At 34.6% G+C, this 12,827-nt stretch overlaps 1 protein-coding gene across 2 annotated transcripts; it reads left to right on the top strand.

The window, feature by feature from the left end:
* The first annotated feature begins 5,373 nt into the window (after nt 1-5,373).
* Nucleotides 5,374-7,033, top strand: LOC128206909 (cerebellin-1-like). 2 transcript variants are annotated; one of them, XM_052909649.1, is made up of 3 exons: nt 5,374-5,517; nt 5,955-6,101; nt 6,448-7,033. In XM_052909649.1, the coding sequence occupies exons 1-3, from the start codon at nt 5,418-5,420 to the stop codon at nt 6,882-6,884; spliced, it is 684 nt and encodes a 227-aa protein (XP_052765609.1). In that variant the 5' UTR covers nt 5,374-5,417; the 3' UTR covers nt 6,885-7,033. The 2 variants fall into 2 exon arrangements, with proteins under 2 accessions (XP_052765609.1, XP_052765607.1); XM_052909647.1 differs by having other exon boundaries at nt 5,955-6,176.
* The last annotated feature ends 5,794 nt before the right edge of the window (nt 7,034-12,827 follow it).

Genomic DNA, 12,827 nt, shown 5'->3' with positions numbered 1-12,827 from the left:
TACCTGTGCTGAAACAGCGAACAAAATAAAACAACAGTTAAAAGTTATTGAGAAATGTTGTGCAAATACTGGCATGGAAGTTAATTTCGACAAAACCGAAATAATTGTTTTTAGAAATGGTAGACCGCAAAGAAACTTCAAAGAAATGGTTTTTAAATGGCAGACAAATAAATACTGCATCTTTCTATAAATCGATGGGGCTATTACTTACTCGCAAATTATCGTGAAATGCAACACATGGCAAATTATCTGACCTAGCACAAAAGGCAATTTTTTAATATATGGCTATAAGAAACATTTTGGGGCATTCCAAACAAAATAACTATTTATACTCTTTGATAGCATGGTTAAGCCAAGTTATATTATTGGTCGCAGATTTGTGGTTATTAATATATTGATGCCATAGAGACAGTTAAAAACAAATTTTGCAAAAGATATCTGTATGTTAAAATAACTACAAATACATGTATAACTCTGGGCGAATGTGGACATCTTACTCTGTGTGTTTCTTACTTTGTTAATTGCATTAAATACTGGTTTAAACTTTTAACTATGTCTAATCATAGATAGCCTACGCACTGCCACATAATGTTAAAATCCCTAGATGACTCCGGTCGAAATTGTTGGGCATCCAACATTAAATCTTTGTTATTAACATACGGTATGGTTACATTTTGATTTCATGTAGTAAATATTAATCTATTTACTAATAATAATAATAATAATATATATATATATATATATATATATATATATATACTTTAAGACAACGATTAATTGAATGTCTTGTCCAATAACGATGTTAGTAATTCTGCAAGCAAAACATTTTTCAATACGGAGATGTACCTACATTTGGAAATTCCATTACAATAAAAGATTGCTTTTTCTAGATTTCGCTGTTCAAACCATTAACTAAATATGGAACTTGGTAGATATATAAAAACTCCACAAGATGAGAGACTTTGTATATATTGTCTGGATCAAAATTTGACAGTTATTGATTGTGAACATCATGCATTCTTTTAATGTCCTAAATTCGATATTATTCGTAGCAATTCGTAATAATTGGTATTCATCTGGTAATAATTTAAATGTTTGTTTTTTCTCTTTAATGCCTGAAAATGATAATAAAATATTAAAGTTAACAATCTATGTATACCACCTGTTAAACATGATAAATATGTAAATCATATGTTGCAACTACAATACTATGTTTTTTTGTAAATATTATGTTTTTTGGACCGGTGGTTTTTGTGAACTTGAATAAACTGAATTGAATTGAAATTTAATGAAATACATTGTGTATGCCATTTCGCTTAAAACGCTTCAAAAAGTTTTATTTGCTACTACTATATTTGAACATTATTTCATAAAAATGTTGCCATACAGTAAGTACATAAAACATTTTTAATTAAAGCTGCGCCATAAGCTGGGCACTCATATGAGATAATGTTTTTTTTGTGATCTCATAGCGATACAAAAAATCATTATCTTTTTAACGACAGATCGTAGTAGAAGCAATGATTCCACTATTAATTTTGGTTTATTTCTCCGGCTTGAACACGTGTCAGGGTTTAATGAAGCTGAATTTATTAATAAGATTGAGAACATGGAAAAAAAGACTGACAGAAGTTGCTGGAAAAGGTTTAAACAGTTAATATATATTTCTCTGTCCATAGTGTAAGGATTTACGTCTGGTTCCCATATACCATTGATTATGACATGTATATACAGTTAATCTATTTATCATTACGTTTTCTTTATATAGAGCATGATATACGCAATCCAATATGCCATACAGTCAACGAGGGACACACATATATACAATGAACATATATGATAAGGAGAATAATCTACAATATGTTTGTTTAACAATGATCGAAAAGTAAATTTTAAGTTTTGATACCTTTCAAATTCACTACATGGATGCTCTCTTGAAATTATTTCAAATTTAAGAAAGAGGTCTCATAATAAAATTTGATGTTATGCCGGCTGGCTTCGGCTGATTATATGCTTAGAATTATAACATGATGCATTATCAAAAACCATTAACCAAGTCGAAGCATCTAAATTAAACGAATTTACTTAATTTTGTACAATATTTTTTAAACAAACAGGGGTGATGTTAACACAACAATTGCAGACACAAAAAACTGAAATTGATGCTTTGAGGGCCACCGTGTTGAGACAAGAAACAAAGATTGCCTTGCTAGAGTCGACCAATCATGAGTTCAGTTATGAAAATCCGACGGAACCTGACGTCGCCGACACTGACGAAGACGAACAACAAGGATATAAAGATTAAGCATGCGACTCGGGTGACCACAAGGACATCGCTGAGTTCTCGATTGGTAATAGGGGTCGTATGTAGATACGTATATTTAGTATTCTTTTTGGTGATTTATAGAAATTTATAAGTTTTTCAACTTAATGTGTTTAAATATGAATGGACATTGTTAGATCAATTTTTAATTGATACGAATGAATTTAATGAAGACAGTTCATTTCAAAAACAAAAAAGATGAACAGAAAAATATCAAAATTTGCTACCTTTTGTTTTCAAATTCATATCTGCTAAATTATTTATTTATTATGGCTAAGCATTTGTCTAATTCAGGAAAGCTGTCAAAGAAGCGATTCTTGCTGTCACCACCGGAAATACCAGTGGCCTTTTCCGCTTTCCTGAGTACCGACCTTACCAACGTTGATTCGAACCAGACCATCGTCTTTGACAACGTAATCACCAATGAAGGCAACGGATATCATTCTCACCATGGTGTCTTTGAAGCACCGCAAAGTGGTCTCTACTTCTTCACCGTCTCCATCAAGCACCCGGTACAACCAGTTCCATCGCACGTTGATGTAATAAATGGCGACACGGTGATTGCTCGTCTTCATTGTGCATCAAATCAGTACTAACAGTCGTCCCACTCCGTCATTGTCAACGTGAGAGTCGGAGAAGAAGTGTACGTCATCAATAGAAATTATAGTTCTGAACATTTCGCAGGATACATGTCCTCTTCTTTCTCCGGTTTTCTTATCTGGCAGTCCTAAGGACAAATAATATTTTTGTTTCCACTACCATGTCTAAAAACAAATTAGGATAGGTAGGTATGCATTAGTTTTTTTCTATTCTTTTATCCCAGAACCGCGATTCTGTACCAAACCGACCTATTTGCGGGTATTTTACTAATTGTAGAGATTTTAAAATATAAAATGGTCAAAAATCAACCTGGCCACCCAACAAATGCACATTTGTTTAGGGAATAACGAAAAATTAATCCACACTTAAAAACACAGTAGGGTTAGGCGAAAAAAATAGGATCGGTCGGGATAGTGGAAACAAAAACTTTTTACGCATAATCATACAGTCGAACCCCGTTGGTTCGAATTTGCTGGGCTTGATTTCCTCGTTGGCTCGAACTGACCGATTTTCTTCTTCTGAAGGTAAGCTTTCAAGCTTGGCTCGTATTTCCCGAGGCTCGAGGTATTTACGCCGGTCCATGGGAATTCGAGCCATTGGGGTTCGACTGTTATTGGATAATGCTGTACCTTATAATGATTAATAAAATATAGTTGCCAAGAGAGTCCTTTATTTTATATGCTTCGATGTAAAGTTGCGAGTCATCCTCCGCATAGGGATATTTTGTGTCTTTGATAATGTTAATTAGGAGATGGGTTCTTTGTGTAATCAAACAATGTAAGTTTCATGGAATTGAGACTAAATGAAAGGGAAATTTAGTAAATTGAGGAATAAAGATGAAGAATCGAAAGTCTGTGTTAACTTCTTACTATTCTCGGTTTATTTATACTGCGCAATGGTTACACTTCAATGCTTGTTTTATCATACATTGTTTAAACTGATAAACGTTAACGCTACTAGAGCTACGTCTTGTGCCCGTTTCAATGAAATAACAGCAACTGGAAAAAAATGCCATGCAGCCGATGAAGCAGACGCAGTCATAAGATATATCTTGATCCGAACATTGTCGAGAATGTTTGTAGTAAATATGGTTTCTAAAATGCAGGAGAAACAATGTTACATTAAAGGCTTCGATGATATGTTTATCTTAAAGAAAACATATGATTTGACTAATTGTGCGTGCAGCTCGGAGATGTATGGTTGATCATGTACGTTAAAAAATTGTCATTCCGCATCATTTCAGAATTTCATAATCATGCCCAATGCTTATGTGAAAAACTACAGAAACAAGCTCAGTAGCCAAACTATTAAACATAGACCCGGTTTAATGGCACTGGGTAAATGTCAAAAATATTGAACACAAAAACAAAAATCAAAATCAAGAAACATGGAAGAACAGCACAAAAATCCACAAACAGCACAGTGCATATATACTATATATATAAAAACTAGGTATGTTTATCAAGGATTGTTAGGTACAAGTTTGATTCATAATGTTTATTTAAATGCAATTGTATGAATCTTCAAACATTCTGAGGGTTTTGTAAAATTGAATTTTAACCTAAAGCAAAGGGCGAAAATAATGGTAGCGAATTGGAGCCCATTGTAAGATTTGTCGACCTCATGATACAAATAAATGAGATTACAGGTCAAAATATGGCACGGGCAAAGATAAAATGAATACCCGTATTGAACTACTTTTTAATTGTCCTTACGCAATTATCTCCCATGTTCTAGATGGCAAATTTTAAAATCCAAATAAAATATTTCTCGCTTGAAATGGCACCAAAAAAAGTTTTCACGCTGAATTTAAGAAATAATGCTGCACTCTCCTCAACACCATTAAAAGAACGATTTGACTATTTATCTTATTTTAATCACTGCGCGCATATCTATGACAACCACAAATTATCACATATCTTGACGCGAATTATTATCACTACGCACACCTTTTATTATGTTTAACTGATTTGGGAGAAAATGCGTCACCAAGGCCGCTCGTGTAAGATAGGTTCATCCCAACCCTCACGCCGGTTGTTTTGAGGAAACCCGGGATCCTCGTTTCAGCAAAACACCCTAAGCTCGGCTTGGGGTGAACCTATTTTAGACGAGCGGCCTTGGACAATACTTATAGTTTATCATTGAACTATTGTCATGGTCAGCCCAATTTACGATTTACAGATGTTTTCATTATCTTAAGTTATGAAATCAAAGTTTTAAACTAGTATGCTAACATACAATCATGTTTTAAGCATTGTTTTATATATTTTGGGATATATAGCTTTTCAATGAATATTTAGTTAATTAAATAATTTATGTGAGCGTTTTAACCTACTTGAAATCACACAATGCGCCAATAGCGCTAAAGAGTACAAAAATGTCATGAAAAGATAAGAAGTATTGTGTGACACACACATAAGCAGAAACAAGGGACCGGCAACTACAGATAACTTCATTTAACAAAGTGCAACCGTCGTGAGCAGTTAATATAACTATGTTTCTTTTAATTGCGGTCTGGGCGTTTTGCATCAACATTTCACAAGGGATTAATGAAGCTGAAATATTGAAACGGTTTGAGGGTATGGAAAATAGAGGTATGACCTGCGTTCTAGTTTAAAACATTATTGCTTCTAACTATCAAAATTACATAGTTTCAAATGAGATGATTTGGTTATCACTGTTGCCTCTTTTGTTTTAAACATTACTTGAACAAAAATAGTTTCCGTCGTGTAAAGTTACAATCACGGATTTTTTTATATGATACAGAAATAGCCGGTTTTGTTTAAGAACTATTTTTGGGTAAAGGCATATTCATTGGACACCATTTTCGGCTACTTACTATACATTCCAAACATGTTGGTTTATAAAATTATATATAAAAACATTTACCACCTTCCCCCTATCCTCGCCCCAATCTTCCCCGAAGATATAAGCATTGTACTGGTTTGAGTATTTAATTACTGACATGTTCGTAGCAAGTATTCATAACTACTGATGATAACAATGATCTGATTTTTGGAATAACATCCAGAAATGGACCTACGAAGACAGCTGCAAACTCAGGCGAAGGAAATGGAAAACATGCGGGCAACAGTAGCAGATCAGCAAGAAAAGATAATCAAGCTTGAGTTAGCATGCCTGGCTAAAGATTTCCAGACGAGCATCATTGACGATCGCGGTCAGTACGATCCAACTGTCGACGAAAGCAATTTCGTCAAACAAGTACTTCCTGATGAGATGGTCAAAAGCATTGGTATTGGTTCGACCTGTTTGCTTTATCAAATATGTTTTTTATTTTACGATAAGATTATGCACGGAAAATGCATTATATTATATATGTAACACAATTTTATCTTGTCAAGGATACCACGTCGATAAAACGACTAATGATTAAGCTCAGCAAAATTGTTTTATTCGAATTGGTTTATACTTTATAGGCTCTTAAACTGATGTACCCACAACTTTTATGGTTGTCATAAAAATATCAAATACCTTCACGACCGTTCTACAAACTCTAATTTCAGAACATCGATCGCAAAAGCGTTTCGTGTTCTCCCCACCGGAAATGCCCGTAGCGTTTTCCGCTTTCAAGAATGCTAATCTTGGCAGTGTCAACGCGAACCAGAACATCGTTTTCGACAGTATTTTGATTAACGAAGGCAACGGATACCATTCCAACCATGGACTATTTATCGCTCCCCAAAGCGGAATCTACTTCTTTACAATAACGTTGCTACATCCCAACCAACCAACTCCTGTTCACGCTGAAGTAATCCGCAATGGAACAGTAATTGCCCGCCTGCACAGCGAGAGTAACCAGTACGAACAGACCTCCCAATCTCTCATTGCTAACGTCAACACTGGCGAGGAGATCTATGTTGTAAATAGGGACTATGCTAACGAGGTTTACACCACTGGGCTGTATTCCTCGTTTTCAGGCTTTCTAATCTGGGCGTCTTAAAATGTTTTCCCAAGCTTTTTAACTTGTTATTACGTTGAATAAACTTTCGTAGCTGAACTGCCACTTTTAAGGTTTTTAATTCTGATATTTTTTTAAAAATTTGCTCACGCTTTTCTGTACCTACATTGAATAAATCTTCTCAAAAGCTATTATCTTTATTTTGATTTAATATTCGGAATACTTATTAGGTTTGTAAACTATTTCAATGTCATTGTTCCGGTCATCAAAGGTTAAATATCAATTGACGTTGTGCATGTGTGTATTTCTGATGAAATGGAAATCCGACAAAACAACGGCAGTATGTAACAACTGGAATAGACCCAATAGCAAAACGTCTTCATAAGCTTATTTTCAAGGGACATGATCATATAGTTAGAAGAAAGAGAAAGACAAAAAGATACATGCAGGTCAAATCATTTTCAATCACCAATATATATATATATATATATATATATATATTTAGGCTAGTCAATTTATCCTAGATATAACCGGAACCTCAAACAAATTCCTTCACAAGGTGCACTCCTTCGTGCTGCTGAATGACTGAACTCATTCAGAAAACAACAACTCCCAAACCCAGCAAAAACGGGAACACGAGGAAAATAGGGACGAAAAAAGCGCTTTGAAATTGAGGACTATAAATTGAAATTAATCGGTTTATTCATTTGTTTAAATTTTTATTATGCTATGTTATCTTTTTAACATATAAACGTAACTAAAACACAAAAGTAGACAGAAGTTATGATTTAGTGAACTTTTATCGCAAACATGGTGAATGAACACGTATCACAGAATAATGTATCTCTTGATATCAACTTATTGATAATCAAAATCAGAACAATAATATTTGACTAGTTTTGTCATTTGAATTAAGCATTTAAAGAATTCATTGAAAACAATACAATTCAAGATTTTGTTATCAAATAAGTTCTTTAACATAGTATAATATATCAGTATAGAGCAAAATACTAGCTCATTTACATATTTATAGCTATGTTAATATACTAATGTACTGTAAAACTCATAAAAAAAAAAATCAATATCATGCATATAATCGTGTTCTGGTACAAAGTACAATCAGGCGAAATAAAGAGCAAAATACTAGCTCATTACATATTCATGACATTAATGTCCTCCAGACGTTTGATGTTGCTGCAACTGGTTCCTTTACATTCATCACAACCTACAGAACATGTTAATCCGTGTTATTCGCCTTGGATCGCAATTCACTTCACAACTACAGCGTAATACTTTCAACAGTATCTCCGGTGCCGCTGGTAAGGCACATTTGAGTGAAACGATTTTTTTCTGTTTGAACTATCAAGACGTCAACGTCCCCCTCGTGTGGGGATTTCTAGAATGTGCTATTACAAACTTGCAGTACTGTTCACATATATTACCGAATTAAGATCGTTGTGCCCATGGGATCCGTTGGAGTAATTACCCTCTATCCAGTTCATAAAAACACCCGTTGGATATATCGCTCACTCGACATTCGACCATGTTCCAGATAGCGTTCGCTAATTGGGGCAAATCGGCCTCTCTCATAAGCCCATAGGCGTCAAATAATGATAATGGAAAGGCGCACATTTGGAAAAAAAATGTTCGATATCATCGACTGTCTCGAATAGAACCTTTTTAATGTTGCATGTATTAGTTTGAAAAATAAAATAATTAAAATAAAAAAAAATGTACTAGCAGAAAGTACAACATTTATTAAAACTGTGTAAACGTGCACGGGTAATAGATAAAAACGCAAATCTTTATTGGAAAATTTATATTTGGTTTGAATTTATTAATTGAACAATCTTCCATAGTGTAAATATTGACAAAACGAGCCTTCATTGATATGTCTGTTAACGTTTACACCGACTGTGAAAATCGCAAATGGTAAGTTTGGTGCTCAATGAGGGTCATCTGTAAACTTAAATTTCATGCGAATTTGAAATGTATGCAGTTTAAAATGCCGCTTGAGTCCGGGTAAGGACTTTTCAGACGTTTTAAAAAAAAAAATATCCATCGCAAAATAAAGAAAGAGTTTGTGAAGATTTTGTTTGACCTTATTGTTAAGGACTTTTCAGACGTTTTAAACAAAATAATAATCCATCGCAAAATAAACAAAGAGTTTGTGAAGAATTTTGTTTGACCCCAAAATACTAATTTGACTAGCCTAATTTATCCATCAACTTAGTTGATCAAAACCATGCAATCCTAGGAACTGCATTACATACTTGAGGACACTTGCTTTCAATATCCCTAGTTATTTCCGTCGTTGCAAAAACGATGCTTCGTGTGATCCTGATAATTAAATGGCAAGGTTTACTTAATGAACTGTAGATTGCGATACGATTGGCAAATATAATTAGTTAGTACTAGTTGGTCGGTTGGTAGAACTACTGGCCAAAAAAAGGAGATCCGTTAAAGCCCACACACGGCGCATATTTGGTAGATGTTTACTGTTATGATATAAAACCAAAATATATCTTTACCCGTTACAGGAATTGTTCCAATTAAGCTACAATGAAAACTTAATTCAAAAGCTTTAGGTGTAAAAAAAAAAACATAGATAAAAATTGATCTCGAAAAGGACATAAGCATTATTACACATTTTCTAAAGTAATCCAATACGCCTTTACACCGTGTTTTAAGTTATTCTTTCTTTGCAAATATATCAACGAATTTTATACTAGAAAAGGAATGCAATACAATTGTTAACAAATACCATAAACTTATAATTTGTATACTTTTGGTAGATATCCAACTGATGCTACAGAACAAGTATCTAGGCGTTTCAAGGGTAAGAACGTTTGTTGTTCATTCTGAAACAAAAATACAAGAGTACCATAACAGAACTAATGATAATGCGTAATTTGAACTTTAAATGGGAAATGTATTATAAGCTGCATACAAAACATCAGCATAACACTGCCAATGAAACACGAGTCGCACTTCTATGAGAAGAGATAGATTCATGTATAAGAAGATCAGAGTTCGTTTCCCTAGAGCTCTCTTCGAATATATTCATTGTTTAAGGTGTAACTGTTTGACATTAAATCCTAGAATCGCAGTCAGCAAACGAATAGAAGGACATGATGTCCTACAAAATTCGTCCTCGAAACAGAACTATAGTCAAGACATTGTTTATGATTTTTCGCTTAAAACACTTCAAAATGATTCATTTGCTACTACTAAAATGGAGAATTTATTTTATAAATATGTTGCTATACACTTATATTGCACTAAAACGTTTTCAGTCAAATGTGCGGCACGGAATGGGGACACTTATATTGAGATAACGGCATTATGCTTCTTATGATAACACTAAAAAACACAGCGATACAAGTAATCTATTTATTAGTTATAAACGACAGTTCATAACGTAAGCAATGATTCCTTTTCTCATATTAATTTATTTCTCCGGTTTGATCCCGTGTCATGGATTCAATGAAGTTGAATTTATGAATAAGTTTGCGAACATGGAAAAACGACTGTCAGAAGTTGAGGGTAGAGGTCAGTAAAACGTTTATAAAGTTTTAATATCTTCCTCTGTCCACAATGTAAGGCATTACTTCTGGTTCACTTTGGTCATTGAATAAGACAGGAATCGCATTGCTAGAGTCGACCGATTATGATTCCAATTATAATTATGCGACGGAACCTGATGTCCCCGATATTGACGAAGTTGGGCAACAAGAAATAAAACTTTTAGAAAGCGATTCGAGTGACCACAAGGACATCGCTGAGATTTCGGCAAGCAATCGCGGTCATATGTAGATACGTATACATTTAGTGAATGGTTCAGTTTAATTACCTTGGTTTGTCGATGGGAACGTAAAATCGGTTGTTTATGACTACTATTGAGTTTTACAAATTTGACAACGACTGGTCATTTCAAGAGCAAAATAGGTAAGCAGAACTAAATCAATATCTGCCAGATGATTCGTTCATAATGGTTTATCATTTTTAGGAAAACTGTCACAGAAGCGATTCGTTCTGTCGCAGCCGGAAATACCTGTGCCATTTTCCGCCTTCCTGAATTTCGACCTTCTCAACGTCAGTGCGAATCATACCATACTCTTTGACAACGTCAATATTTATTTCATGGGTTCTCTTTATGGAGAAACAGTGCAGGGAACTCAACATCTGGCCGAGCCAAGAAATTGTTAGTCACTTCGCTCCAAGCAGTTTCAGGAGAAACTACACGAACACTCGTGTAATAGTAGACGGTACAGAGTGTCCAATAAAAACACCTAAAACCCCAACAGCACGTATAAAAACAGGAAACACTGTAAATGTGCTGATTGGAACAACACCAGGGGGATTGGTATCATATGTGTCACCATCATACGGAGGCTCAACAAGTGTCCGGCAAATTGTGGAGCGTAGGTCTTTAGCTAAGATGTGCAACAAGAAACACAGCGTTATGGCCGACAAAGGTTTTAATTTATAGGACATTTTTGCAAACATTTGAAGCCATGTTTCGCTATCAATTTAATATTTAGAAATGTTATCACCAATGATATTAATCTAGAATGCGGAAGTAAACTTAGGACCTACTCGACAACAGCGCCACCAAACGAGCACATGTTCGACAATGGCAGACAACCGACTTAATTCCCTAATTGGATAAATCTTCAAACATTTTGAGGGTTTTGTAGAACTGAACTTAAACCGAAAGCAAAGGGCGAAAACAATGATAGCGTATATTGTTATACCTCTGATTGATTGTAGTTTCTGTCAACTGTTTGTTACATATTGTTTTGTATAATATTATATCTAATAAATTCGTAGAATCTTTCATAGTTGACTACATCATTTGATGCGATCGTAAGAAAAATCTCAGCTCCAATAGTGTGAACCGAGAACATCTGAAGGGGATGACGACGCTTGTCTGTTATTCAAAATTGATCACTAGGCAAACGTCTGAAAAATTTGATTCTGCACAGAAATCAAACTCGTTAAACATGTGTACATTGTCAAGACAAAACGGAGAGCAGGATTTGATATGAATGTATGGAACAACGTAATTATGGGCAATAAGCATTGCTCATTTTCAAAGTTTACAATGTGGCATTAAACTACGGAGACTTAAGTTTGGAATATGTGTTTACTTTTACTAAAATTTTAATCTCCCACTCCTTATAGGTATATTTAAATATTTGGCAATGCTGATATTCTTATCTTGCCCCCGAGCAAAGATCAAAGACACACACGCATTGAACTACATTTAAATTGCCATACGCAATTATCGCCAATAATGAAGATGGCAAATTTTAAAATCCAAATAAATCATTTATCGCTTAAAATGACACCCAGTGTTTCGTTCGCTGCATTCAAGAAATAATGCTGCCCTCTCCTCAACACTATTTAAAGGACGATTTGACTATTTCCCTAATTTAAATTGCTACACGCATATCTATGACAACCACAAATTATCACATATCTTTACGCGAATTATTTTCACTACGCACTAAAGAGTTCCAGCGAAAAAATAACAGTTTAACTGATTTGGGAGAAATGTCAACTACCATGGCCGCTCGTGTAGGATAGGCTCATCCCAACCATCGCGCAGGGTGTTCTTTGGAAACTCGGGATCCTTCCGCAAAACACCCTCCGCTCGGCTTGGGGTGAACCCATTTTAGACGAGCGGCCTTGGACAATAGTTATTGTCTATCTTTGAACTACTGTCATGGTCAGCCAAATTTATACTAGTATGTTTACAAACAATCATGTTTTAAGTATTGTTTATATATTTAGGACATATAGCTATTTAATGAATATTTAGTTAATTAAATAAATGATGTGAACTATTTAACCCACATGAAATCGCATTGCGCCAAAAGCACTGAGGAGGGACACAAATGTCACGCAAAGATAAAAGTATTGTGTAATGCACACATACGTAGAAACAAGGGACCGGCAAACTACAGATAACCTCATTCA

This window comes from Mya arenaria, chromosome 10 (genome assembly GCF_026914265.1).
Source record: "Mya arenaria isolate MELC-2E11 chromosome 10, ASM2691426v1".
In the NCBI taxonomy this organism is placed as follows: Eukaryota; Metazoa; Mollusca; class Bivalvia; order Myida; family Myidae; genus Mya; species Mya arenaria.
This window is presented reverse-complemented; position numbering and strand designations above follow the sequence as displayed.

What these genes read in the sequence shown, in the direction of transcription:
- LOC128206909 (XM_052909647.1), top strand. Translation starts at nt 5,418, where the DNA reads ATGTTTCTTTTAATTGCGGTCTGGGCGTTTTGCATCAACATTTCACAA. An exon ending in TGAGGGTATGGAAAATAGAG is followed by an intron (nt 5,518 to 5,954) that starts GTATGACCTGCG and finishes AATAACATCCAG; the next exon opens with AAATGGACCTACGAAGACAG. An exon ending in TGAGATGGTCAAAAGCATTG is followed by an intron (nt 6,177 to 6,447) that starts GTATTGGTTCGA and finishes CTCTAATTTCAG; the next exon opens with AACATCGATCGCAAAAGCGT.